This window comes from Chrysemys picta, chromosome 7, assembly GCF_011386835.1.
Source record: "Chrysemys picta bellii isolate R12L10 chromosome 7, ASM1138683v2, whole genome shotgun sequence".
Taxonomy (NCBI): Eukaryota; Metazoa; Chordata; order Testudines; family Emydidae; genus Chrysemys; species Chrysemys picta.
The window spans coordinates 41444771-41472068 of NC_088797.1; the positions used below are offsets into that span (position 1 = coordinate 41444771).

The 27298-nt window shown below is 38.2% G+C and overlaps 1 protein-coding gene across 31 annotated transcripts in view; it reads right to left on the reverse strand.

Moving 5' to 3' along the window:
* The window catches only part of ATP2B2 (ATPase plasma membrane Ca2+ transporting 2), a 754329-nt gene that overhangs the window by 311377 nt on the left and 415654 nt on the right, over positions 1-27298 (reverse strand). For all 31 annotated transcript variants that reach the window (XM_065551218.1, XM_065551250.1, XM_065551243.1 and 28 more), the window contains one exon: positions 8897-9381. In XM_065551218.1, the coding sequence (XP_065407290.1) occupies positions 8897-9095 (199 nt within the window). In that variant the 5' untranslated portion in view covers positions 9096-9381. The remainder of the gene's footprint in view (positions 1-8896; positions 9382-27298) is intronic.

Here is a 27298-nt window from a genome sequence, read left to right on the forward strand (position 1 = left end):
CTGCTTTTAAATAATGCCAAAGGATAGAAATTCAATGTTGAAATACACTTTCTTGTTCAAATCCCTACTAGTTATGCAAAATGCATCAGCAGCTATCCATCCTTCAAACATCAACGCATACAAGAGCTTCAACAGGCTATGAGGTTGAGAGATAGTGGTTTCAGTTATTAATCAAATTTGCTGTCCCATGAGGCAGTGGGCTCTGGGACAGAATATACATTTGAGTGACTGGGCTCACAACTAATGGTGACCAGTGGAGTGGCCTCTAATTTTGAACTTCTCAGATACCAAAGCCAAAGGTCTGACCAGAGAAAATGCCATGCTGAAATCCAGAAGGGATTAAACAGTGGGTGAGAAAATAGCAGGCATGAGGGTTTCTCAGAATTTTTTTATGTCCAATTGGGAGGGCTCTGTTCTGGTGCTTGCTAAGAACAGTGGGATACACACAATATATCAGCTCCTTTGCAATATGATGCAATCTCCCTAGTTTAGATCAAGAAAATTGCCAGTCATTAGCCTCCCAAGAATATGTGAGACTGAAATAAGATACTATGTGCTGACAGACTGGCCTGAGACTTTACACATAAAAGCAACCCCATGAGACTCATCCTAGACAACACATCATTATCAGTTAAGACTGGGCTATTTAGGAAGTAGAGACAAGTGTAAACAATGAATCGTAACTATGTCCTGTTGGTTTCCTGCTGTGTTCCCTATTTCTGTGTGAAGATGTACTTGTATTCTTTGAACTCCTGGAAAAGCCAATTTTTTTGTATCAGGTTACTGCTGATGCTGAGCTAAGAGATGGATTTAGTTTCTGGAAACAATATTGAAATGGTTTACATGGGCTTTATAGAAGTTAATTTTCTTCTGCTGTTATTTGTGTGTGTTAGGTGTAATATTTCTCATACTGCAATTTTAAAATGTTCTGTCCCACTAGAGGTGTTAACACTGCCTGGGAAAAGGGTCACTGGGGCAAGTGGCAAGTATAGCACAGCTTGAGATGTTTTAATTTGCACAAAATACACTCGAGATGTGCTGAGTCTTTAAACTCAGGTTTTACATCTCCAGTGAAACAGTCACAGTTACTGTAAAGCTCCTACAGATGTTACTAACGGTGCCAAACCCTAAGCAGGGAGTGTCCTTGAGCGAAATGTCATAGGTTCCACCCACTTAGCCCCATTCATAAATTTAAGCAAGCGCTAATGGTCAATGGAAGTTGAAAGCATGTATATTGGGGTATAATTTGCCCCACAGATTAAAGAAATGGACTGACTGGGATTCTGAGCAGCATCAAATACATGTATTATTACCAACTCTGAGCTGTATACTCCTATCCCAGGGCTACCATCTGTGTATTCTAAACAGCATGCACTATGTAAGTTACCTATGCATAGTCTTCTTCCTGAGCATTTCTTTAACTGTTATCAGATGTCATGAAAAATCTACTCTGACACTTCTTTCCCAATATTGCCTTGGGTCAGATACAAAGTTTCTCCATAGAATGCATGTGGGAAGAGCCAGATGAACAGTAATAGTCTGATTTCTCCTTTCCAGTGTGATGAATGGAAGGGGGGTACAATCCAATGATCTAGGCTAGAAAGGTACAGCAGGATAAGTGGCAACTCCACTGTATACTCCTCTACCCTTTTCTCTTGCCTCCTTCTGGAGGTAGCAGGGCTGGAAAAATGGATGCTATACACTGCATCATTTCCACCCACAATCCCATAGGGATACCTAGCACAAATTAATGCTGCCTGGGTCAATATTATCTTACAGGGGTTCAACTTTTGCAAGGTAGAACCCAGCAGGAGAGTCCATGTCAGCAGAGATCAGGCCTATATTGCCAGGAGTTCAAAAGGTGGCTGTGAAAAGTCCGGTTGCAGAAAAAAAAAAAAAACAGGGCACCCAAGCAGATGGTTCTTGCTTCCAGCACCTACTGTGGGTTTTGGGGTCAAACTTTTCACCCTCTGACACAAATAACCTGTAGGCAGCAGTAATCTACATAGGAGAGCATTGGCCCCTATGTTCCCAATGAATTCAGCTCCATTTTCACACTGAAGGATGTTAGGGATTTTCAAAGGAACTTAATTTAGTTATGGATAACTGTGTGTTAAATGCCCAGACAATTCCAATAGACTTGGGGTAGTATTCACAAAGGGGGCTTCAGCACCCAACACTCAGCTGTTCCACTGTGTATAGATAATTAAACATTCATTGGAACAGGAAGACTGGAACCTCAGTCTCCCACCTCCTAGGTGAGAGGTCTATAAAGTCATTCTAATCCTCTGTCTGGCCCAATGAATATTTAACTATTTTACACAGTGGAACAGTTTCAACAGGAGAGATTGAGTGACACTCCTTCCTCGCCCCAAAAATCCTATTGCCCTGTGGTTTGGGCACTGTCTGGGGAGATACGATACTCAATTTCAACTCCCTGCACCACAAAGCAGGCAGAGGGAGGAACTGAACCCTGGTCTCCCACATACTGGATGAATGCTCTAACCACTAAGCTAAAGATTATAAGCAGGGTGTTGTGTTGGTTTAGATGTGCTCTGAGCACACCTACCAAATTGGGCCCCGAAAGCAGCATGGGCGGGGGACGACTCCTAGTTTGTGAATCTCACTGGGGCTTAGGAGCGACTTAGGTGCCAAACTGTTGGGCAGTGTCAGGACTCAGTGCGCATGCCCAGCTGCCAAAAGTTAGGCACCTAGGGGACTTTAACAGAGGAAACTTAGGAATCCAGGAACTTTAGGCGCTTACAACGTTAGGTGGCAGATGAGCAGGTGTTCTGTGAATGCAAGTGGGGTCTAAATGTTGCAGTTAGTCATCTCCAGCGATAGTTAAATGACTATGCGCCCCAGTGAATCCTACCCTTGGGTTCTGTGCAGCATCTGAACAAGGAAAAGCAGGAGCCATAAATGGGCATGGGATACTTCAGTTCTGATGAGCAGAAATGCTCAAATTGGAGTTCCCTCTGTTTAGAAGCACTGCTGGCAGGACATCCTCCATGAGGTCCAGTTGACTTGGGAACGTGCTTTCCCCCACTTGCTACACTAGAGCTCAGACTTTTAAAATCTTCTGGACAGGATACAAAGTGCAACTTCTTTCTTAGGTGGGCTAGGAGTAGGGGCCTAAAGAGACTGTTAGAAGATGGTTTATTATAATTGGAGGTGCAGGGCAGGGCAATCAGTTTATCTATTAAAGTGGTCACAGAAAAATATGAAGGCAATATGTTCTCTATTTAGGCACAAAAAGTTCCTACATACTGCGTATGATAATGTGAACAAAGTTAAACATATTTAAAAGTTAGTCTCTTTCTCTACTTGTCTGAGAAAATAAAAGTTTAATATGTCAAAAGGCTAGGACACATGCAGAATCAGACTTTACCTACCTAGCCGGGAAGGGCTTTGGCAGCAAAAGAAAATAGCTTTCATTGTTTAAAACCCTGCTTTTCTTTTAGATACATGTATGTACATACACAAATCAGGGGTTGGATATGAACATCAAGTCTGAATGCTGCATGTGTGTTGGCAAATAGGCATGAAATAAAAATGTTTTACTGAAAAAACAAAAGAAAGGAATGAGTTAATTAGTACAGCAATCTGTAAGGAAAACATGCTTGGGCATATCTTTCACTGTGTTTGCGATGCTGCTCTTGGGTTCTGGAGCAAGTATTTTAATTAAAATATCACAATTTGCAGAAAGTCACCTAGTACTTAAAATTAATCTAGAACAGCTGTGTAAAATGGTCCTCAAAAGTTTAAATATCCAGTAGACTTTTACATTAATCTTGATGTTAAAAAACCTACAATCTTGCATAGAAACTGTTAAACTTTCAGCCAATTCAAACAAAAAACAGGCACAATTAAAACTCAGCCTATGAATTACTAATTTCTTCCCTTTCATAATCTTCCATTTGCTCTGGTTTTCTCACCGTTTATGGTGTGTCAGATTTCACCACAAAAATTTTTTAGCAGACAACATTTGTTTCCCTGACACTAAAAACCAGAACGGTACATATAGTGCTCATTCAAATACTTCATTGTTTTCTTGACTCTTTCTGTTGTATAATGTATCTTCTGGTTTTTTATGCAAACTTGTTACAGTTATCTCCTTCTCTTCCACTGTTGCCTTATATTTTTCTAAATTTTGCATCAATGCATTCCTAGGAGCATTCCTTCCCACTCTGTGGCATTTTCAATTGCTGTACAAATGTCTAGCTTCCACTTATTTCTTAGTTTGAAGTTTTTAAACTTTTGTAAGTCAGTCTGGTTCAATAGTAAACTTCTGTATTAAAATAATTTTTATTTAAATACTTTAACTTACGTTACTGTTCTAACATCTAATTATTCACAGTACCTTTGAAAGGATTTAGAACTGATGGAAAACTCATGTGACCATAGTTTAACAGAAACAGGCTGGAGTGTCTCCACTGGTTATATACCGTAAGTCTCTGTTCCGGCTTTGCTAGCTTTGTTTGTTTCTCTCTTCTGTTTTGTGGCACCAAATAATTGGTCCATTTTGTTACGCTGTTGGTTTTTGCTCCTTAGTGATTCTGTTTGAATATTTTAATAAAATTATGTAAGGCTTTATTGGATTGTCATAACTAAAAATGAAATGAACCCACACTTGTTCAGCAGCCACTGTCAATTTATATCTGCTGTATAACAACTACCCATTTGAAAACAAAAACAGTGGGGAGGGAGGTGCAAGATAAACATTACATTTTACCTTAGCAAGAGGATAGTTACCATAACACGAAAGCTGGCTTCTGAAAATGAATATATGGTTAAAATGCACATTGATTCTTTCTGCTTATCATAGTCTTTTTACAGAAGAGATGCTGCTAGAAAATGGGGTGATTTTAGTTTTGATTATTAAATCCAGAGGGGATTAAAATCCAGATGCCATTGACTCAGTCTTTAAAGTTTGGGTCTTAAATGGGTTCAGTTTGCACCAGCCCCATTTCTAAAAGACTGATACATCAGATAATTACTTTACAGCAGCCAACAAGCTTATTCTCTGGTGCTGTAACACCATCACTAAAATGTAACATCTTTTGGAGGTGCTGCTTCAGACATGACAGCACAGATATTACCAAGGCAACAGCTGCTTCTCTAGATGGATGTAGAAGTGAACAAGGTAACACACGCATCAGTATTAAAGACACATTTGCTTTTACATTTCAGGATCTTACCTCTGAAAAACTGTCTCACATGATTTCTCACTTAAATAATTAATATAGTAATTACTATTTAAAAGGAATGGATAGTTTTGCTGTTCTCTGAAGAAAAAATGTCTTGCATAACTTATATTAACGCACCCTACCTAAAATGATAGATTAAATATATTTACATATTAATTTCTGGAAGGAATACATTTGATATTCTTCCAGCTAACTCAGCACATGGTAACAGCAGTCTTTCCTCCTGCATAAGGTATCATTACGCTTGAGGCGGCCTCACAGACTCAAATTCCATGGAAAGTTATACAACTATCAACACAGAGCTGTTCACCTGGTTCAAATGGTGTCTTGTACACCGACAGATAGCTGGGTGTCCCTTGATTTTTGAAACACCATTTATGAAAATCTATTTAAAATATTCTAATGAAAATTAATTTGATCTCAAGCAGGGACATATTTATATTTTCCCCACAGAAAGTGTTTTCATAGGGTTTTTGAAAAAAGCCTAAATAGTAGCTTTCCAATACAACAAAACCATACTTTATTTCAATAAATTCCTTAAGAATAATGAGAACAAGGACCAAACACATCTACAGTTAAGAAACACAAGATCAATGAAAATGCAAAGAAGAGTCTAAAGAAGACATGTTACTGACAAACTATATTATATGTTCACTTGGCAAATCTTACTATATTAATCAGTATGCTCTGTCAAACTCTATTTTAGCATTAATAGATGAGGTTAGATATTTAATAACCATAATTCAAAAAGCACAAGAAAGGGTATGTACAACAGTATCAACAAGGGTTGAGTTATATTTGCATTGTCTAACTTAGATGCCATCGTTTCGAAGGCTTTAAACCAGACCTCAAACAGCCACTTTGAGTTTAAGTGGCTCTTCCTAGCAGTGTGTAGGCACTAAATCAAATATCAATATGGGAAAAGTGTGGCAGACAAAATTCTTCACTAATTACACCTTATAACCCTCCTAATATGATATCATGCAGGCAAATGGACTCAGGTCAGATAAATTTCAATATGGTGAAATGTCAAGTGTCAGCTTTCAGGTGAAAATTTTCTGTCAGCTCTTACACTTACTCAATACTCCATGAAAATAAATTCAGGGTTGTAATATTGAGGTGGTACTTGCTCCATAGATCTGTGCATGGAGAGTAACCACCAGAGCTCGCATGTAGCCATGCATAGGATTCTCACCAACCAAAATTCATGGATCTTTTAATGGAGAGGAAGTGGCCTGGGGTCATTCATACTGTGTCCCTCCCTCACAAGCCCTGCAGGGAATCTGCAGCTTTAGGCAATGTAAAAATGTCCTTTGGGGATTCTGGGGTGGGGGGAGGGGCTGCTAGTAGAGGAAGCTCACGCAGCATGGTGTCACTGAAGATAGGCTGGCTGAATCTTTTGGCTGCAGAGCCACATGCTTCCGTACAGATGGCCCTCAAGGGATCCGTGGCATAACTTGTTACTCATTGCAAGAAAGAAAACTCCATGGGATGGGGTGATTTTACCCTTTGAAAATGTACACAACCATCTTGGCAATTTTCTGGGCTCTCAATCCTATTACTATTCTGGGTGCATGTAGGGTGACCAGATTTTATAGGGTCAGTCCCGATATTTGGGGCTTTTTCTTACATAGGTGCCTATTACCCCCCCCCTCCCCATTTTTCACACTTGCTCTCTGGTCACCCTAGGTGCATGTGAAACTCATGTCTATATGAACAAACTCCATTTTGATTGTTTCCTTCATTCCATAGCAAAAGAAGATCCTATAGAATGTCATAGTAATAGTGTTGAATGCAAATGACAGTGAAGAGGGATACAAGTAAGTTTTAGTAGAATGGATGAGGCTCTATTTTTAAAAATATATTTAAAGTTTGACCTATCACTATCCCTTTGAAGTTTGACTTTTATCTCCAACTAGATAGATTCCCAGTATACAAAGCCCTCTCTGCATGTATTAAATAAATATTTCAATATAGTATACAATCAGTCAGTAGTATTCCCACCTAAAAAGACATGCTTCCAAGCCATGAGTTTAAAAATAAAGATCAAAATTGAGGGCTTGGGAAAAGTTATTTTATATGAAGTATCACCTACAGATTAGTAGTGGAGTCAGCATACCATATTACTTGGATCCATGCAGTCTGTCTGGGTTTAAGGAATAACGTTCCTTTTGTGTTTCAGACTGTGCAGGAAAAGCAATTAACAATTCCATCGACGAACACATTAGGCTAGGCTTTCAGCTGGTTAAATTGACAAAGCTCCCTTGAAGTCCATGATGTTCTGCTGACTTACTCAAACTGCGAATCTGGTCCATAAAGTTCCACAAATATTTAACGGGTGTACTGAGTTATGTATCTCAGAGGTATTGCCGTATTTGTATATTAGCACATACTGTACTACACCAAAATCTTCTCCACAATATTCCTGTTTCATTGTTTCTCCTACATTACATCATGATATGTGAAGGTTCTGGTACTCCTAGAACTTGTTGCTCATTTTTTGGTAGTTTTGCCTAGTAAATCATTATTAAGTGGATTAAATCTTTACCATAGTGCCAACACTTGACCAATTCTGATAATAGGTAACTGAAAAGCAGTATGTGTAGGGCTATGAAGAATTTATTTAAGACAAACACATATCTATTTCCTGAGGACTCTTTTCCTTATGTAAAGGAAATACATTACATGATATTATAATAAAGTGACAGGCTTATCACTAAACTAATACTTCAGGAATTTCAGTAATTAGTTCCTTACTCATGTCTAAATGACTAATTTTAAAAGGTTACTTAAAAAAAAGAATCAAATATTAAACTAACACTTCTACCTCTCTGAAAAAGGGGGGAAACGTTAAAATGAATGAGTGGGTCTTGGTGGCATTACAAGAGAAGACAAAGACAATGAATATTATAGATTCAAAGACAGTGTTATTAACCTAATGTGTTCCTGTCTCTTTTAGATATGAAAATACAGTTAGTGTTAAATGCTATGAGCAATTTATGAGAATTGACTATTGAATGATTATGACACAGCTTATTAAATGGAGGAAGGCCCACTGTTGCAATTACCAATAGAAAAAGCAAATACTCATAGTCAAATAGTAACCTAAGCAAAATTATCTATGGTATTACCAGAAGTCAAGGTTAGTTATAAGAAAATATATACTGTATATTGCTCTATTGACTAATTTAATATCCATAACCTAAAAGTTCTTTTCATACCACTAGATAACCATATAGCATAACAATTCCTTCAAAGTAATTCTTCTCTTACTCCCAAAAAAACCATACACAAGTTAGAGCATCCTCAGAATGCAATTTCCTTTTGCTATAAAATTGGAGCTGAATTTCTCATTTAATTATTTGTCTGCTATTTCAAATGTAATTAGCACATTCACAACTTGAATATACAGCCCTATTTTTACACACGCACACACAAGCTGTAACAAGAAGCCATATTTGACAAGCAGGTTGTCTAGGTCTTTCTTCATTTCCCCTTTCAGAAGCGTTTTTCCTTTGTAGTGGTATATTGTCATTGTTGGGAATAACAGAAGCGCTGTATGAATCCTAGTTCAGAAGGGAAGCAAGATTATCCCCTCCACCATTTACTTTTGGTGGAGGTCCTTTATATGAATCTCACCACCTTGCACAACCCAACTCACAACGAAGAAAGGGAAATGCATTTACCTTCTGTTGGTGATGTCTTTAAATGCCTGCAGAGGCCCTCTGTGTCCCCATACGTCTCCTTAATTTTTACTACTGCTTCTGTTCCTCTGAGTTCCATGAGGGAGCGCAGCTCCTCCAGCGAGCACCCAAACTCTCCTGCATGGTTGGCCTCGTTTCTTTGGTTCTTGGTATAGAAATCGCTGTTTGTCATGTCACCCATTGTTGCTGATTGTATTGCTCCACTCTGTATACTAGATGGAATTTTAAAATTGCTTCAAAATTGCAAGGGAGGAAACTCAAATTCCAACCTAAGGGATTAAGAAGAATCCAGTGGGTGTTCAGTGAAGTCAGTGGAGAATGCCTCTGATGATTGAAGTGTCCCTGACCAGGAAATAGTCCATAGGATGGCTGCTTTCAAGGCTGCAGACCAGCTCCATTCCATTCACCATTTCCCATTATGCTGCACTCAGGCTGTAGTATCTACATGGTCATCTCTTCCTCTGGACCTTTGGGATCAAAACACAAAGCACATGTTAGAAGAGCGAACCTAAAACCTTCAGAAAGAGCCTTTGAACTTCATTCTCCCAAATGTAGTCCTTGATTTAAAAAAACTAGATACAAGAGTCTGCACGTTGCTGCAGTTAGTCACAGCCGACACCAAAGACTGATACTGCTAGCTGTGTCATACATAAGGCTCTTTCCAGCTACAGCAGCAATAGCAGTGTTCCTTACTTTAATCAAGTCCCAAGAGCGCCTGCTAAATGAGATGGCTCATGAATATTAATAAGTAAGCCATTAGTCCAACAGTCTAGATGTGCCTCTGGTATGTGCTCTGGTTCATACTGCTATATCAATCTTTCATCTGACAAGAACAAAAAACCCATGAAGGACTACAAAGTAATAAAAATTAATTGAATACTATTACTTATGCCTTCATCCATTACATAAACCATTTTTCAGTGCAAGAAAAGTAAAATGGGGGAGGGAGGAGAAAGAATAGGAACATTTTCATTGCCAATCCAGAATACATTTAAATAAATTAAGCATTGCAGCTTTGTCAGCTAGGAAAATAAACACACACAGGAAAGGAGATAAAGCACCTGAGTGCTTCAGGCTAAACAATGAGCACTGTCTCTCATAGGAATGGGAAGGTTTCAGTTTGCTTTCCTTCAGCACTAACTGCTGACTCACCAACACATTTGATAGCTTTGGCCTGAGAGCTACAAAGCATTCAAATAAAGAAAAGGCTGTACTTATACAGGCTTTTTAACATGCATACTCCTGAAGAGTCACATTTGGACCATCTGGGAGACCAACTGATTACTTTCTAAGCCAGCCTTTAAAATCTGCTCTCCTTATACATAGTCTAATGAACTTGGTTGAAATGCTGTTGAGACCAGCTATTATACTTTGTCACAGAGTTTTAACAGAGATTAAAGGTTTCTTTTTTGCCTGAAGTGGGATAGTGCCTGTTCACTGCCTAATCTATAGACCCCTGAATATTTCTCACATGACAGAAAAGGTTTGAGTATGGTATCAGACTAATGAATGATGGACCTCTGACTGTCAGAGTGGATTTTTTTTTTTAAGCAGCGTGCCAGTCACAAGAAATGAATTGTTACAGCAAAGTTTATGCAAAGGGAAAAAGAATGAACCAAATGTTTTTAACCCCCCATCTTGACATGGTCATGACAACCTTAATTCCATGCCCACATACAGCTAATATCGCTTCTGGGCCCACTGAAAGAGTGTGTTGCCATTGATTTCAAGGGGATAATGTTTTCAGTGTTTAATATTTCCTATTTGCCCACAATTACATTATCTATTTTGAAGCTGCTTAAAATACCAGCTAAAACATGCAATATGGACCTCTAGCAAAAAGTACATGTCATTCCTTTGAATTCCACGGAATATCAGAGTATCAGAATTTTATTACCACAGCACAGAATCCAGGTATCAGTCAAATGTTAGATGAGAGTTCTTCTTCCCCACCCCATGCTCATTGTGAAATTCCTGGTGGTGATAATTCTGTGACACAGCACTTCATGTATTCTTTTACCCCCTGCAGGGCATTTGAAATTTGATGGGGAAACGCGGTGTATGTTGCACAATAAATACAAAGGTAAAGAGAAATTGGAAGGAATAAAAAAGAGCTTTTATCCTTCAAAATGTAAAAACTGCATCTTCAGAAGGCAGGAGGTATCCTACATTCTCTCACACACAAGCTGCTACGGTTGAATGCAAAACAGTGATTGCAGTATCAATTTAATTACAGATATGTCAAAACATAGGAAGTTCAAAAATACCTCTCTCTGTGCATCTAACTGATTTTTTCCTGTGGGACTGGTAGCCAGATTTGGATAAAATGGGAACTAGCTCAAAACATTGTTTGGGTTTGATTCAAAAAAGTTGGTAAAATTGAGAGGAAAAGTTGTGCATCCCTGCACAACATGCCTGATCCCAAAAGATAATGAACCCCAAAACTCCCACTGCTTGGAAACAGCAGACATCAGCACATTTTAGGATCCGTCCATTTATGATTTCATCTATGAATGGATGAAAGCCAGGAAATCTCACCAGAAAGCATGTTAGTGTTTGAGCTGAAATATCAGCCAAAGACATTGACATGAACCAATTTGGGTTCAGTAATGAAAAAGAATAATTAAAAAGACAGATTGCTACTTGCAGACTGGCACAGAAATGCTATTTATAGAATGTATGTGTCTAAAGCATTTGACCACGGGGTATCACAGCACCAGCCATAACGTAAAGAACTTGCAGAATTTACATAGCAGAGAGCACATTGCTATTTTTTGTTTGTTTCTCTCTCTCTCTCTCTCTCTCTTTCTGACCAAGTCCTTAAAAGTGGTCCATGAAACTGCAAGGAAATCAATTCCCTTTGATGAATCCACCTACTGTTTTCATTAGTAATGCAAAGGGTATTAAGGCTGGATGTCAAATGTGTCTGCCAGAGGATTTTTCTCTGTGGGATGTTCACAGGAATACTACTGTTAAGCAAAACACACTTTTTTTTAATCATAGCACCATCACTATGTATTAATATTTGTTCCTACTCTTGGAAATGCCACTTTTGTCATTTGTCAGCCAACATTAGCCAGGGATGTTGTTCCTTTGCATATGATAGAATCATCTGCCTGTTAAATTTTTTATTTGACTTTCAATTAAATATTAATCAGTAAACCACTAAATTGAGAGGTGTACTTCCATTAGTGCTCAAGCAAAAAGTATTTCAAAGTTCATGTGATCTTTGGGATTCACCCACTGGCATGACACCAAGGAAATAACATCCCTAGTGTTTTTCAAAGGCAGATGGTAAAATATAAAAAGCACAAAGCATGATTAACATTATTCACTAATAATGAATCTCTCTAATCCTGTGGAACAAGATACGAAGGCTTCATTTCATCCTGGAATATCTTATGAAAATTCTAGGAACTTTGCCAAGTGTATATCAGTTGAATGTGACTGATAGATGGGCCACCTCATCCTTACTGAGAGATTAATACTTCTTTATCAAAAGCTGAGAAATCTAAAACATGAGATCGGTATGTGGCATGACTCCCAGGACCAGTGCGGCTCCAGGATTTGTAGGTTCAAAATGGAACTCTTCATGAGAGCTGAGCAAAATTCAGAATTTCCATGCCACGGGAATTCCATTATTTCCATATTGCTTTCATCCTGAAACAGGATGAAAATTTGATTTTTTTCATAAAACAAAATTCTGAAAAACAATTTATTCAGAAATGTCAAAACATTCTGTTCTGCCATTTTTGATTGAAATGAAACACAGACATTCCTTAAATTGAATTTTTTTATTTTGTTGAATTGACCTAAAATGATTCTTTTCATGTCAGGTCAACAGTAAACTATATTGCCCTTGCCTTTTGGGCGTTGTAATTTGGGCCCCCATTGTCTACAATGGGCTGGGTTCCCTGGAGGACTACATCTCCAACAATACAACGCGGACTCAACTTACTACTCTCAGTGGTGTCTCAGGGAATCACATGACTGTGTTGTGGGAGATGTAGTCCAGCCAGGGAGCCTGATGTCTATGTGTGTCTGTGCCACGTCTAGCACAATGGAATCCTGATCTTGGTTAGGGCCTGTAGGCACTACCAGGGGCGGCTCCAAGCACCAGTGCACCAAGTGTGTGCCTGGGGCGGCAAGCCACAGGGGGCGGCCTGCCGGTTTCTGTGATGGCGGGAGTCACGCTGCCTTCGGCGGCATGCCTGCAGGAGGTCCGCCGGTTCCGCGGCTTCAGCAGCAATTCGGCGGCGGGTATGCCGAAGGAGCGGGACCGGCGGACCTCCTGCAGGCATGCCGCCAAATCCGCGTTACCAGCCAAAGGCTGCCTCACTGTCGTGCTTGGGGCAGCAAAATACATAGAGCCGTCCCTGGGCACTACTCTGCATTTGGTAGGCAAAGCATGCTCTCTAGAATGTGCTGCAGACAGGAAGAGAAAAGCTCATCAGAGCCGATATATCTATACTGAAAAACGAATGCCACACCTTTATAAGTTACAATTCTCTCTGTAGTCTAAGACAACTGCTTTTTGTCCATTTGATTTTCTTCTTATTAAATAATCTCTAAAAAAACAGACAAAATTTTTAAAAATGCAGATGAAAAGCAGTCACTAACAGTGGTTGAAAACATTGGTTGTATCAAATCAATCTAATGTAGCACCTTGTATATACTTAGTTTAGGTAGCAAAAAGACTTTTCATTCCTACTGTCAATATACACTAACAAAGTTTAAATTTAATTGCAAATAATCATTATTTTACTCATAAAAGAAATGTAAGAAAATACCTTCATTTTGCATAAGGCAATGTAACTCTTGGATTGTTTGTTCTTCAAAGGTAACAGATTTTTACTATGTGAATGCACTGAAAACGGATATATTTTTTTTAATTCTAATGCACTGATTTTTTAAATTCATATTTGGAAAGGCTTTGCCTTGGAACAGCCATTCATTCCTACAGCACCCCAATCAAGTATTTTTCAGCTTCCAATTGTTTGAAGGAAATACATACCAATTAAATAAGAAGTGATTTGGATGAACTAACTGCAGGCCTGCTGGGAAAACTATCCTTCTATTTCCTAATCAGTAAAATATCATCCCTGGAAGCTTGTAAATGTTTTGATAATGGATTAGAATGATGTTTGTGTAGATATCATTGCCAAGAATTTTGGTAGCCTGATTTTAGTGGAGTTCCATTGAAATTAAACTGGTGTAACACAGTGGTAGATCAGCCCTGGGTTTGCCATTTCACAGAACAAGGATCATGAAATCCTTGTACTCAGTGAAGGTTTGGGACAAGCAAGAACAGCATGATCAATCCCAGAACTAGGGATTTATCAAAGATTTGGTTGTATTCACCATAAGATCTAAGCTTTCATCTAAAATAAAATAAAATAAAAGTTCCCAGTTCTTCTAGCAGTGAATATAACCTTGATAGTTCAGAATGATGGATGTGTTGTCTGACAGAATCCACAGCCAGCCAAACTAATAAAACACTCTGAGAAGTACAAAAACACTCTCTCATCTTAAAAGGATATTAGCTTTGAAACATAATTATCAGGAGCAAACTACATGCAGAGGAAACTAAGGAACAGGACTAGTTGAATGGAACTACTTTTTCACCTTCACAAATGCGTATTCCTGTTTGATACCTGTCTGAGGACCCAAGAGTGGATCAAGAAAGAGATACAGGTCTTTGCAGCTAAATATACTCTGGAAAGTATTTCTTCATAATGGCATCTCTACATAATTTATTGCAAATTGAAATTCATAAACAAACTGGTAAATAATTCATCCATACTGAATACACAGTTCATGGCAAGCATTACAAACAAAAATCTAGTGCAAAAAAATTCACATGCCTTTATATCTGAGATGCTGAAACTATGTCTTATTCTAAGTATGTATATACTTAGATATGTAGACATATGAATGCCAGAATAAGATATAGATAGACAGATCTTATTCTGGTATTCTTATGTCTACACTACCACTTAAGTCGGCAAAACGTATGTCGCTCAGGGGTGTGGATATTACACACACCATAAGTTTCACCAACAGAAGCACCGGTGTGGACAGCACTGTTAATGGAAGAGCTTTTTCTGCCACATAGCTACCACTGCTTGTTGGTGGTGGTTTAATTATGCAATGGGAGAGCTCTCTCCTGTCGGCATAGAGAGGCTACATGAGAGATCCTCCAGCAGCACAGCTGATTGGTACAGCTGTGTCACTTATAAACTCTCTAGTGTGGTCATAGACTAACATGAAAATATTACATTTCTTCTGATAGTATGATATGGTAAAGTTTGATAAGTGATCACTGCTTAAAAAAAAGTTAAGTAACGGTTCTTCAAAACAACAATAAAAAAATCCAAGAAGTAAAGGGGGGGGGGAATAGTATACTAGTTTAATCCCAGACAACCAGACAAATACTGTTGTAATTCCCAAAGTGACAATTCCTCTGTTCCATTCACCATGAATCAGTGTCTCTGCTAAGTACTATAAAGCTGCTTTACCTAACAAATAAAACTCTGTCAATCTTTGATAGGTATTTTTTGGACCAGTTATACTCCCGTATCCATGTTTTGTTAATCATTTTTCTTTTATTCTACAGGCAGATATTGCTGTTTACTAGAACTATGATCCCAAAGAAATGTTTCCTTAGTTAATAGGTTCTACTAAACATGAGCAATTTCCTAGTGACTATTAACCAATGCACTAATCCTACTTAGCTAGAATGAATATTATATATACAAAAATAAAACTGACACAGATAAACAGAGACTTTTCCCCTTTCTGTAACAATATAGTTGGGGAGAACTAATAATTTAGGAAATAAAATCATCTATAGTAGCTGATTACACTTTTGAACCAAATAGGATACAAGGTCTAATCCTGCAACCCTTACTTTCATGAGAGGTCCCAGTGAAGTCAATTGAAGTACTGACATGATTAAGGACTAAAATAAATGGAGCGTTTCAGATTAGGCTATACAGGTGAAATCTTTGACTTCAATGAGGCCAGGATTTCAATCAATGTACATAAGGTTTGTAAAGGTGAGACGTGCAAGACTACTAGTAAGAGACTGAATTTTCTTTCCTGTTGCCAGTCACCTGACATGGGTCAGGATTAAAAAAACATTAGAAGCCTTGTCATATGACAGGTGTCAGTTTCCATTGACTCCAGTGACTGTTATAAGTGACTGCAGTATTGGGTGGTAATTTGTGTGTGTTAAATCAGTATAAAGCCAAACATATTTAAGAGAGATTTAACAAAAGGGGAAAAAAACCTGGTTTTATGCAAAGGCATTTCCCCCTAATAACCTGATGAGGTTCAACAAGGACAAGTGCAGAGTCCTGCACTTAGGACGGAAGAATCCCATGCACTGCTACAGACTAGGGACCGAATGGCTAGGTAGCAGTTCTGCTGAAAAGGACCTAGGGGTCACAGTGGACGAGAAGCTGGATATGAGTCAACAGTGTGCTCTTGTTGCCAAGAAGGCTAACGGCATTTTGGGCTGTATAAGTAGGGGCATTGCCAGCAGATCGAGGAACGTGATCGTTCCCCTTTATTCGACATTGGTGAGGCCTCATCTGGAATACTGTGTCCAGTTTTGGGCCCCACACTACAAGAAGGATGTGGAAAAATTGGAAAGAGTCCAGCGGAGGGCAACAAAAATGATTAGGGGTCTGGAGCACATGACTTATGAGGAGAGGCTGAGAGAACTGGGATTGTTTAGTCTCCAGAAGAGAAGAATGAGGGGGGATTTGATAGCAGCCTTCAACTACCTGAAGGGGGGTTCCAAAGAGGATGGAGCTCGGCTGTTCTCAGTGGTGGCAGATGACAGAACAAGGAGCAATGGTCTCAAGTTGCGGTGGGGGAGGTCCAGGTTGGATATCAGGAAAAACTATTTCACTAGGAGGGTGGTGAAACACTGGAATGCGTTACCTAGGGAGGTGGTGGAGTCTCCTTCCTTGGAGGTTTTTAAGGCCCGGCTTGATAAAGCCCTGGCTGGGATGATTTAGCTGGGAATTGGTCCTGCTTTGAGCAGGGGGTTGGACTAGATGACCTCTTGAGGTCCCTTCCAACTCTGATATTCTATGATTCTATGATTCTATAATAAGATCTGTACAGGCCATACATTCTAGAAAGCTGCTTTTGCCTCTCTCATTTCTTGTAACCACTTTACTACTACCAAGAACTTACCTCAAATTGTTTGACCTTCATGGATAAATGAGGCTATTTTCTATCAGCTTTGTACTCTCCAGAGACTAAAAACCTGCATTACATAGCAGTAACTGGATTTTTCTCATTCAGTAACCACCTCCACAGATCCATACTTTTTGGAGTTGTACTTTACAACCCATCAAAGAATTGTAAGGCACTGAACAATGATGAACCATTCTTTTATATTCAGAATTTTAAAATTGCCATGACTTGTGTATAGGGGAGAATGGCAGGATACTAACCTAAGCAGAGAGACGGAAAGCTGAGGAAATCCAAACTTTTCCCCAGTAAACTGGACTGGGCCCAGCCTGTGTAATTTATGTCTAGCCCATCCACCTGTCAGTGCACAACTGTCTGGTCCAATTTTACATGACCGAAGCAATGGGCTTCCATTATTTCATATTAATACAATACATTTAGTAAGCATCATGACTACTGACAAATGTATCAGATATTCATTCTTCATTGTTCTTTTCTTAATATCATCCTGTTACTCCTAGTTATATACTCCTTCAGATGAACCTTGTCAATCCTCTTCCTCCCTGCTGTCCATTCTCTACAAAGATCATAGATGTTAACATCCTCTATTTATCATATATGAGAGAGAGAGAGAGAGAGAGAGAGAGAGAGAGAGAGAGATCATTCTCTCCATAACTGAGTTACTTTAGTTGCCTTTTTTCAGCTTCTTCCAATATTGAATTGCCCAGAATTAGAAGCAGTATTGTACTATAAGTGAGGACTTGTTAGTACTATATATAATTTTCTATGATGTGATGCTGTAAGTAAGCAGCCCAAATTCTCCCATCCTCCCTTTTGTGCCAGCATATCACATTGCAAGCTCATCTTTAATTTACTGTTCCCTATCACCCATACCTGTTTCTTTACCTTACTGCTTTCTAAGGAATGTTTCTTCCTCCCTTTTAATATCTGAGCATTTCACATATTACACTCCCCGTTACCTCCAAACTTTTACTACAATTGGGGAAAATTCATTATTGATGCTAAGCAATGCTGCTATATTATTCTCTCCACATTATTTATTTGTTCCAAGTGTCTGGTGATAGAAATAGACCAATACTAACTATTGGTTTAGTTGGAATGATAAATAATAACTGGACCCTGACTAAGTTACCCAACCAAACTTCTGGGATACATTTATTATTATTTATCTTTAAAACAGGCCTATCACCAGGTGTGTACACATTTTGCACCGGGTGGACTAACCACAGGCACTTGCATATTCTGCCTTATAATACAAGGACACTGATGAAAAGAAAAAGCAACAAGTTTAACAACAAAGTAAATTATAAATGAGTGAACAATTTTTGCTCAGTAATTTAATGAAATCGCCCATTTGTTTTATCAAAGGACCTTACAAGAATTAGACATAAATATAGCTTAGCACCTGCTTCAGCCTCATTTGTTTCAATGAGACTTAAGCATGGAACTAAACTTAAGCACAAACTTCAAAAAGCCATGCTGAATGATAAGGTAATCAGAGGACAATAAATTAAATGTATCTTTATTTTATTAATAAACAAGACAAAGCAGGCAAACTTACAGTAAGCAAGCTACTCTTTCAAAAACAAAGGATATTTTTAACATTAAAAAACTAGCACATAGTTGTACTTGATAAACTTTACAAATAAAGAATAATATTAAAATATCAGATTTTCTAGGGTTCTCTTGGGAGGTAAATTCCTATAATCTGTATTGTACCAGCTCATATTTAAAAATGGTGGTGGACCCAAACTTCTGCAGCTTTGAATTCCAGATCTGACAGTAAACTTTCCCACACCTCAGTGTCCATTGATTTGTCTGGTAACTGGAAAAAGTTAGAACTGCAGATTTTGATCTGAGCCAAGGATTTGGCTACAGCCCCCCTCCAATTCTAAAGGTCACACCATCAATCTGCTTATTTTAACCACCCACCATTAAAAACAGTCATGATTTTTTTTATCTATACCCTGACCAGAAAGCTTTCAGCATTTAAGGGACTATCCAATAAAATGTTAGAATAAGATGTGAAACATGTTTCTGAAGTACATTTAATCTATGAAGAGACCCAAAGCTGTGAACGCGCATTTGTCCCTGTGAACTTTCTACTGGAATGATAGAATCAGAGCTACAGGTGAGGTATGTAAGGATCATGTAAATCATCATGAAAGGATTAGGGAGAAAAAACAGGCGACTGATTACGTGATACCAACCGTCAATCAAGGTCACTGATAAGAAAATTACAGATAAGGACGTTTTAATCCTCATTGGGCTTCAGTTGTGAAAGACAAAAAATGATGTTCAGCAGTGATTTTAAATAGGACATTCATAGAAGATTGATTTTTTTAAAATCTACTATATATTTTTCCTAGATACTTTCACAACACTAGAATCTGCTCTGCGCCAATTGTTCTGTCTTACATAGCCTTAAGGTGTTTTGGAAAGAGGTGGAAAAATTATAGATTTACAATATAATATACACGCACAGTGTAAATGCACCAACCACAGAAACTATATTCTTCCTGTCTACTGAAAACATATGAGCAAAATCAGATTTTTTTAAACACTACTGGAAGAAAAATCGAAGGACAAAGATTTAGAGGACCACCACATTACAGCAGATCACCATTTTATTGCAATTCATTCTAATTGACAGGAAACACCACCACCTGCCTCAGGGAAAAACACTTTCTGTATATACATACATATACCAAAGCGGACATCTAGGAAAGCTTCATTAACCCTAAAAATGTGTCAGAAAAAAGGGGAAAGGATTGGGGAGCATGGGGGGAGAATTCTAGAAGCAAATGAAAATCCATGCTAATATGCAAGTCCCATCCTTGAAAGAGAACATGGACAACAGGATGCAAAAATAAAATTTTCCCACTTCAAAACTGGTATGTTTCAGACACAACTCGTTTTTCTGTTTCACATCAGCAACACTTGGAAAACTACTTAACCTTTCTATTTTTATCTGGGTGCATTCAAATTACCAATAATGTACAACGTGCTGTAACAAACCCGCTGATGTAGGGTATAATTTTCCCTCAAGCACATTATCCTAGCTGGAGGCTCAAAAAAATAAGCTGATAAAACAGCAGCACACATCAATTGGTGGATAAAAAGTGATTTCAGCTATGTAGATCCTTGCAGCACAACACCTTAAAATCATACAATTAGACAAAAAAATGTATACAATAAAACAGGATACAAGTAATGACTATGCATCACCAATTGGGTCACGTGACAAATTTCACTGCAAACAGAGGCTAACCCTTTTAAACAGGCAAGCAAATTATCACCATCATTACTCAGATGCTAACACTGCGATTTATTTAAAAGCCATGCTTGGTAGTTGTATTTAATATCTTCTCCCTTGTTGAGTTCAGTTGGGATTTCTTCAAACCATGAGAGTTTGTAATTTTCTTTTGTATTTATAGCCCTTGCTAGGTTAAAAATAAATCTGTTGCTTTTGGAATTACAATATTGTAACATGTTTGATGAAAAAAGCCCGGACACAAATATAAGTAACTAGCAGGTAAGAAATGGAGATTCAATGCCTGAGACTCCTCAGAATATTATCTTTATCAGCATCCAGCAATACCGCCATAACAAGAACAGGGGCACACTGAAATACGAGATAAACTGTGAAGAAAAACTATTCTGAACTGTCCTGCAGTCTCTCTAAGGTATCTCAACAGCCCTCTTCCAGTTCATCAATGGACACTGATGTAATTAATGGTTTAATCAGCAGTAGCACACTTAGCCCCCAATCCAACAAAGCACTTCAGCATGTGCTCTATTTTAGTACATGAGTAGTCTCACTAAGTTCAATGGGACTGCTCATGCGCTGAAAATTGTGTACATACTGAAGTACTCTGCTAGAGTGAAGCCTTACATAGTAGCTAGGCAGTTCTGGATCATAATTCAGTTGTAGTTACTATTGTTTCTGTACCTCCTTGCAATTAGGAGTGGAATCTAGTTTTGATCTATCACTGGAAGTGGGCCTGCACCATGAAAGGAGAGTTTGTGCAGAAGAGGGAGGAGGAGGAGGTCAGCGCTGAACCACGAAGGATGGTTGGGAGCTGTGAGGATCAGTGCCATGACCCCTTTGCACACATGAAATACAGGTCACATGGCTACAACTGCCTTGGGCAAAGGGCACGAGAGGGAGTCCTAGCCTGAGTAGTTCAGAAAGAGCCAAGTGCAGCTGGTCTCTGTTTCTAGCACTAATCAATAGTGGCATTGTTACAAGTCTCATGGCTGCAGTACTTACCATGAGCACCCCAGGGCTATGGGCCCACTTCAAAGAAAGTTGTTCTGTAACATGACTAGTGATGAATTAGCACAAGAATAGGACAGTCCTGAAATTTGCAGAAAGACAGCTAAGCCAGAGGTTGTTTACTACAACCAGCAGGCTGGATTTATCTTCCCTTGTCCTGATGCAGGATGGGTGCGAGGTAGCCATCTATAGGTAGCGTTGAAAGGACCTGAATATGGAGTAGCAAGACTGGAAAGTGGAGATTACAGAGGTGGAGAGGAGAAGCAGCATTACTGGTATGCACCATGTCATTCAAGGGCACAAGGTATACATGATCTCGTACTGTTATAAAACAAAATTAATGGGACTATATTTTCCTAGTTAATTTTGGTAAAATAGGTCAAAAGCTAACTATGTAGATATGTGGATCAAAAACCACCTACAAGTATCTGAATAAAATAAGTGCCTCACAAATCCAATTTCCTAGTTTTTGATTGCATAGTAATAGTATGTATTGTATTAGGCAAATACCTACTGAATCTCAGTAGTTAATATCCTCTGGACCTTCATACACCATGCTATGACAGTTAGATGGGTAGTGAAGTGCATCCCTCAATAAAAAAAACCTTCTGTAATACCAAATTCAACAACAAAAGGAGATGGTGAAGGCAATTCTGCCCTACTGATTGGGCTGGTTTGCCCACCTTTTTTAATTTGAGTCTGGAAACTGGGATCAAACTGGACCCTTAGCTGCTTCTAGATCTTCAAGTAGAAGCAATGGAGAAAACAGCTTTTTCTTTTTCTGCAATTGATAAGATAATCACTACCTTTCCTTTCTGATGTGGACCTTGCCTATCTCACCTAAAGATGGGATCACTTATGTGCTCTAATTAAGGATAAACTGTAAGACCATGTAGTTTCAGCTATTGTAGAATATAGACACTTGCTGAATTTAGCATGCTTCTTGCAAAGAGCATACACCTTTGTTCCACAGATTGCACTGGTTTTCCTTTAATTTCTGGTTGCCATTTAAGGTGTTGATCTACAAATCTCTTTTAAACTAGAAACCTGTGTATTTTAGAGACCACCTCTCCCTTTGTGCCTTACCATGGTATTTGAGGTCAGTCGGGACATCTGAGCTGAAACTCCCTAAGTATATTTGTTATGGGGCTGGCAAAGGGTTTTCCTTAGTGTAGGACCTTCCATTTTAAAATTGGCCTCCCATTTTGGTGCAACAGAGCCCAAGTGTGCTGACTTTCTGGGTGTGTAGTCACTTATTTATCTATGCTTTCTGCAAAGTGGCAGGTAATGTGAGGATGAAAATACTTGATTTGTGGCTTCAATGTGGTGTTAACATTGGGTCAATTTGCATTTGGTCAAGTACATATTTTTAAACTGCGAATGCACATAGAGCACTAGATAGATGCATCTTTCATAAACCTAAATTTATAATTTCATGGCCCAGGCGTATGACTTCAACATACAGGATAAAGAGCAGCTGGTGAAAATAGAAACTGATTTCTTTATATATATTCTTGTCCAAGCAACTATACAAGATTTGACAAAATGGCTGACAAGCTATCCTGCTTGTAAGATAAAGAGAGCCTGGACCAGACAGCAAGTGTGAAAAATCGGGATGGGGTGGAGGGTAATAGGAGCCTATATAAGACAAAGCGCCAAATATCGGGACTGTTCCTATAAAATCGGGACATTTGGTCACCCTAGCCTAGACTCAGAAGGAGGGGAATGGGGCAGAAGAGAAGATCAGAAAGAAAAGAAGGAAAAATATTTACTGAAACATAATGTTTAGTCTAAAACCCATTGATATTTGGCTGAACATTTTGTAGTGGGGGAGATATGGACTTAACTAGATTAAAAATATATGTATACATCCACAGCAGTAGAGCTAAAGACATTCCACAACATTCTCCCGTAACCATTTCCTTATATCTAAGGTCTATCCCAATTAATAGAGAAGAAAACAGAATAAACTTTAGGTTTCCTCACTATTTTATTTTTCTGATCTTTTTAAAACTGAATCTTAACACTTTTAAAAAACAATTCCTATCTGGAGAAACAACACTGTCTCTAGCAGTTTTAGAAATAACAAAAACTGCAGGTAGTTTCAGAACATGAGTTTCAAAGGCTTCAATGTCACTCTCAGCTGCAGAGGAAGCTGAAGCATGGCAAAAATAGACACAAAAAGAAGGCTCCTGCATGTTACTGAAAGCTGTTTTGAGTTCTATTGATGAAAAGCACCTCCATAAAATAACTCTTCAAAGTGGATTTAACTAATCAACCACTTTACTTTCAGATGCCAAGTACAGTTTACAGAGCTGCCAGTTTAAAATTAATTAAATAAAATCCTTTTCAAGTAAAATGAGCACATATGATATGGAGTTACTGAAAGAATAAAAGTAGTCAACATTTTATTTTATAGATGTGAAAACATGAACACACAAAATGTTCTGGGTTGTCTCCTATTAGTAATTACTATTAAGTAAAATCAGAAAACCATGAGTTTCCATCTCAATTTAAAAAAAAAATGACCACCAATATAAAGGTTATTTCAGAAAAAAAAAGCGTCAGACATCCCGCCACAAAAGTCAATTTCTTGTTTTAATCTGTCGTATCAACAATAATTGTTGAGGACACAAAATAGCATATTTACATTGTTTTGTTGAATTCTGTATTTTCTTGGGGAGGGAAATAATAATAATACCGAAAAAAAAAATCCAGTCAGTTTCCACAAGATTTCTATCCTCATTTCTAGATCAAAATGATTTGGATAAGTATCTGAATTTTTTATGCTCCTCCAAACTAAACCTTTGAGGTGCTCCCATTAGTAATGCTCATCAAATGATTGCTACAAACCTAAGCTTTTGAAGCTGACACCAACTCTAATTTTTTGACTGGAAAAGGATTCCAACAGAAATGTGTTGTAGCATCACAGATGGGGGCGGGAAACATTTTAACTCCAGTGACAAAATAAAATCTCTCTCTCTCTCTCTGCAGTTACGTTATTGTGGAATTACCCATACTTTTCCACAGTTAGGCCCTCATTCTGCAAAGGCTCAGATATATACATTTAAGCCAATTCTACTGGATGCAATAAACTCACATGCTTAAAGTTAAGCACATGTTCCAGCATTGGGACTTTTGTCATTAAGCTAGAGGTGCCCTCAGGTTCACAATGCTTGCACTCCTGTAATCACTGGTCTATTTTGCCAGCAAACAAATACTCTAACCCAGGGGTAGGCAACCTATGACACACATGCCAAAGGTGGCACGCAAGCTGATTTTCAGTGGCACTCACACTGCCTGGGTCCTGTCACCGGTCTGGGGGGGCTCTGCATTTTAAATTAATTTTAAATGAAGCGTCTTAAACATTTTAAAAAGCTTATTTACTTTACATACAACAATAGTTTAGTTACATATTATAGACTTATAGAAAGAGACCTTCTAAAATGTTAAAATGTATTCTGGCACGCAAAACCTTAAATCAGAGTAAATAAATGAAGACTTGGCACACCACTTCTGAAAGGTTGCCGACCCCTGCTCTAACCTCTAACAATTAAAGAAGTCATCACCCATTCAAAAGAATACCAGAAAACAAAGACTTTAACACTAAAGCTGGCTGCAATACTTTTTATTAAACTTTCTTTTGGTCAGAAAATGGCATTTTTTCAAACCGGAAATGTTTCATGTAGAAATATATCCATTTCAATTAAATTTTCAATGGAAAGGTTTTCCAGGTCCAAGGTGGACACTCTGGTCAATTCCCAAAGGAGGGAGAGAGAGAGAGAGGGACCCAGACTGAAAACCTGACCTTTCTGATCCAAAAATAGATGTTTTGATGAACTTCGGAAGTTTTCATGAAACAAAGGTTTGGTTTTTGTTCTAACAAAACAAATTTCAAAACCCCAAAAGTCTTTGTGAAATGGAATTGTTGGTCTCCAGACAGCACTAACAAACACTTATGTGTTTACAGAAAAACCTGATTAATTATACACAAGGGTTACAAACAGAACATTTTCCAATACATTTCTTTCCCATTAAGTTGCTGGTATTGTATAATAGTTTCCATGTTAAGTGACTTATTCTCCTGTAACTGATTTTACACTTTTTAAATACTACTATTTCGTATGTAGGGTCCCTGTCTTCCCCCCCCCCCCCCCCCCCCCACACACACACACAGTAGAGCACTCGGCATAAAAAATAGAAACTAGAAATTTCAGATTTAAGGCTCTGTGTACAGGGAAACTCCTTTTCAGTCCAAAGCTCATACAACATCACAAGCTAGTTAAATATACATTTTCCAGTGTGGGAATTTATTTATGTTTGAAAGAAGTTTAAAACCAAGAACGAGACATTAGATACTTGCAAAATCATGAGTGATGGAAACAACATGACTCACTAGCCAGCACTGCCAGTGATGGTCATGGTTATCTATGGATATATCAAGACTAAGATAAAAGGTGGGGGGAGGGCTGGTCAAAACTTGTTAGCTAACATGTTAGGGTTATTTTTTTTAATCCTAGTATAGGCCAGGCCTATGAGGTTAGTACCAATGTTGTACAACATGTACAACTTTACTGCTCCAGATAGAAGTAGTTCAGGATCAAGTAATGTTTTGTTTGGTAGAATCCATCCAACTGGGTGAAACACATTAAATAGATGTATAATTCTCATTTCAAGAGTTCTGCCAAAAGTAACCTAATTCATTGTACCAGAAGAACAATTCTTTCTAGCACCACCAAACAAACAAGTAGGAGAAACAGCTATTACCAATTTGCCAGATTCCACACCATGGCAAAACCATCTAGGTCTATATGGCTTATTACACCCAAAACCACAGAATAGCCCAGCTCACAAAAGCCCACCAAAATCAGCCTGCGTTTATCAAAAGAATCTCTATTTAATCACTTAATGCACTAAGATTAAAAAAAACGAAAAAGGTAGAAAGTATTAACCAAAAATCAGTAACCATATTCCTATTCCACCCAACCACCATTCCTGCAGCCACGACAAACCTCTAAGCTCATTTCACAAAAATAAAGTGAAAAAATACAGCCCAACACAACTTATTTTTGTAAGATTTTAGCTTAAGTGATTAAATGAACAAATTTAATGTGCAATTTTAAAGAACAGTGAGTTTGGCTCCCAAATACCACTGAATTTTAACGGTATTTGGATGCCTAACTCTCCTAGTCGCCTCTGAAAATCCTAGTTCTACTTTTAGCAGGTTGAATTTTTCCACAATGCTCAATTTGTCTGAGCTCATTAGAAGTCCGGGTAACCCTGGCAGCTTTTGAAATTACAGTAATTTCTCATGCCCCAATAATGCCATTGACTGGGAAATGAATTCTTAGCTATTAAGTTCTTTTCATCTTAAAATTCTTTTTAAAATAATGTGTGGTTCATTTAAGTATTAATTAAATCACCTGTGAATTAACTGAAAACATTTCCTTTAAAAATGTAACTTAACTTGGATTTTCTGCGATTTCTAATAGGACCTGAAGTTTCCCAGTCCTAGGGTAAAATTTTCAAAAGCATCTATGTCCCATTTTTAAAAAGTGACATAGGCACTTACGAGCCTAAGTCTTATTGAAAGACAACAGAATTTAGGAGCTTAAGTCCCTTTCGAAAATGGGATTTAGTCTCCTAAGCCATTCAAGTGCTTTTGAAAACTTTACCCCCAAGACTACATCAGTCCCACCCAAATTACTGTTTTTCTTTCTCTGGCCGCACTGTCACTGTATATAACTTATTTTCTTATCTATTTAAGCTTATAAAAAGTGCACTTCTTGTAAGCTCAGTGCACATGTACATGAGGGGAAGGATGAGGGGGTTAAAGCACTAGACAGACTCAAGACAGCTGAGTTCAAATCTCACTT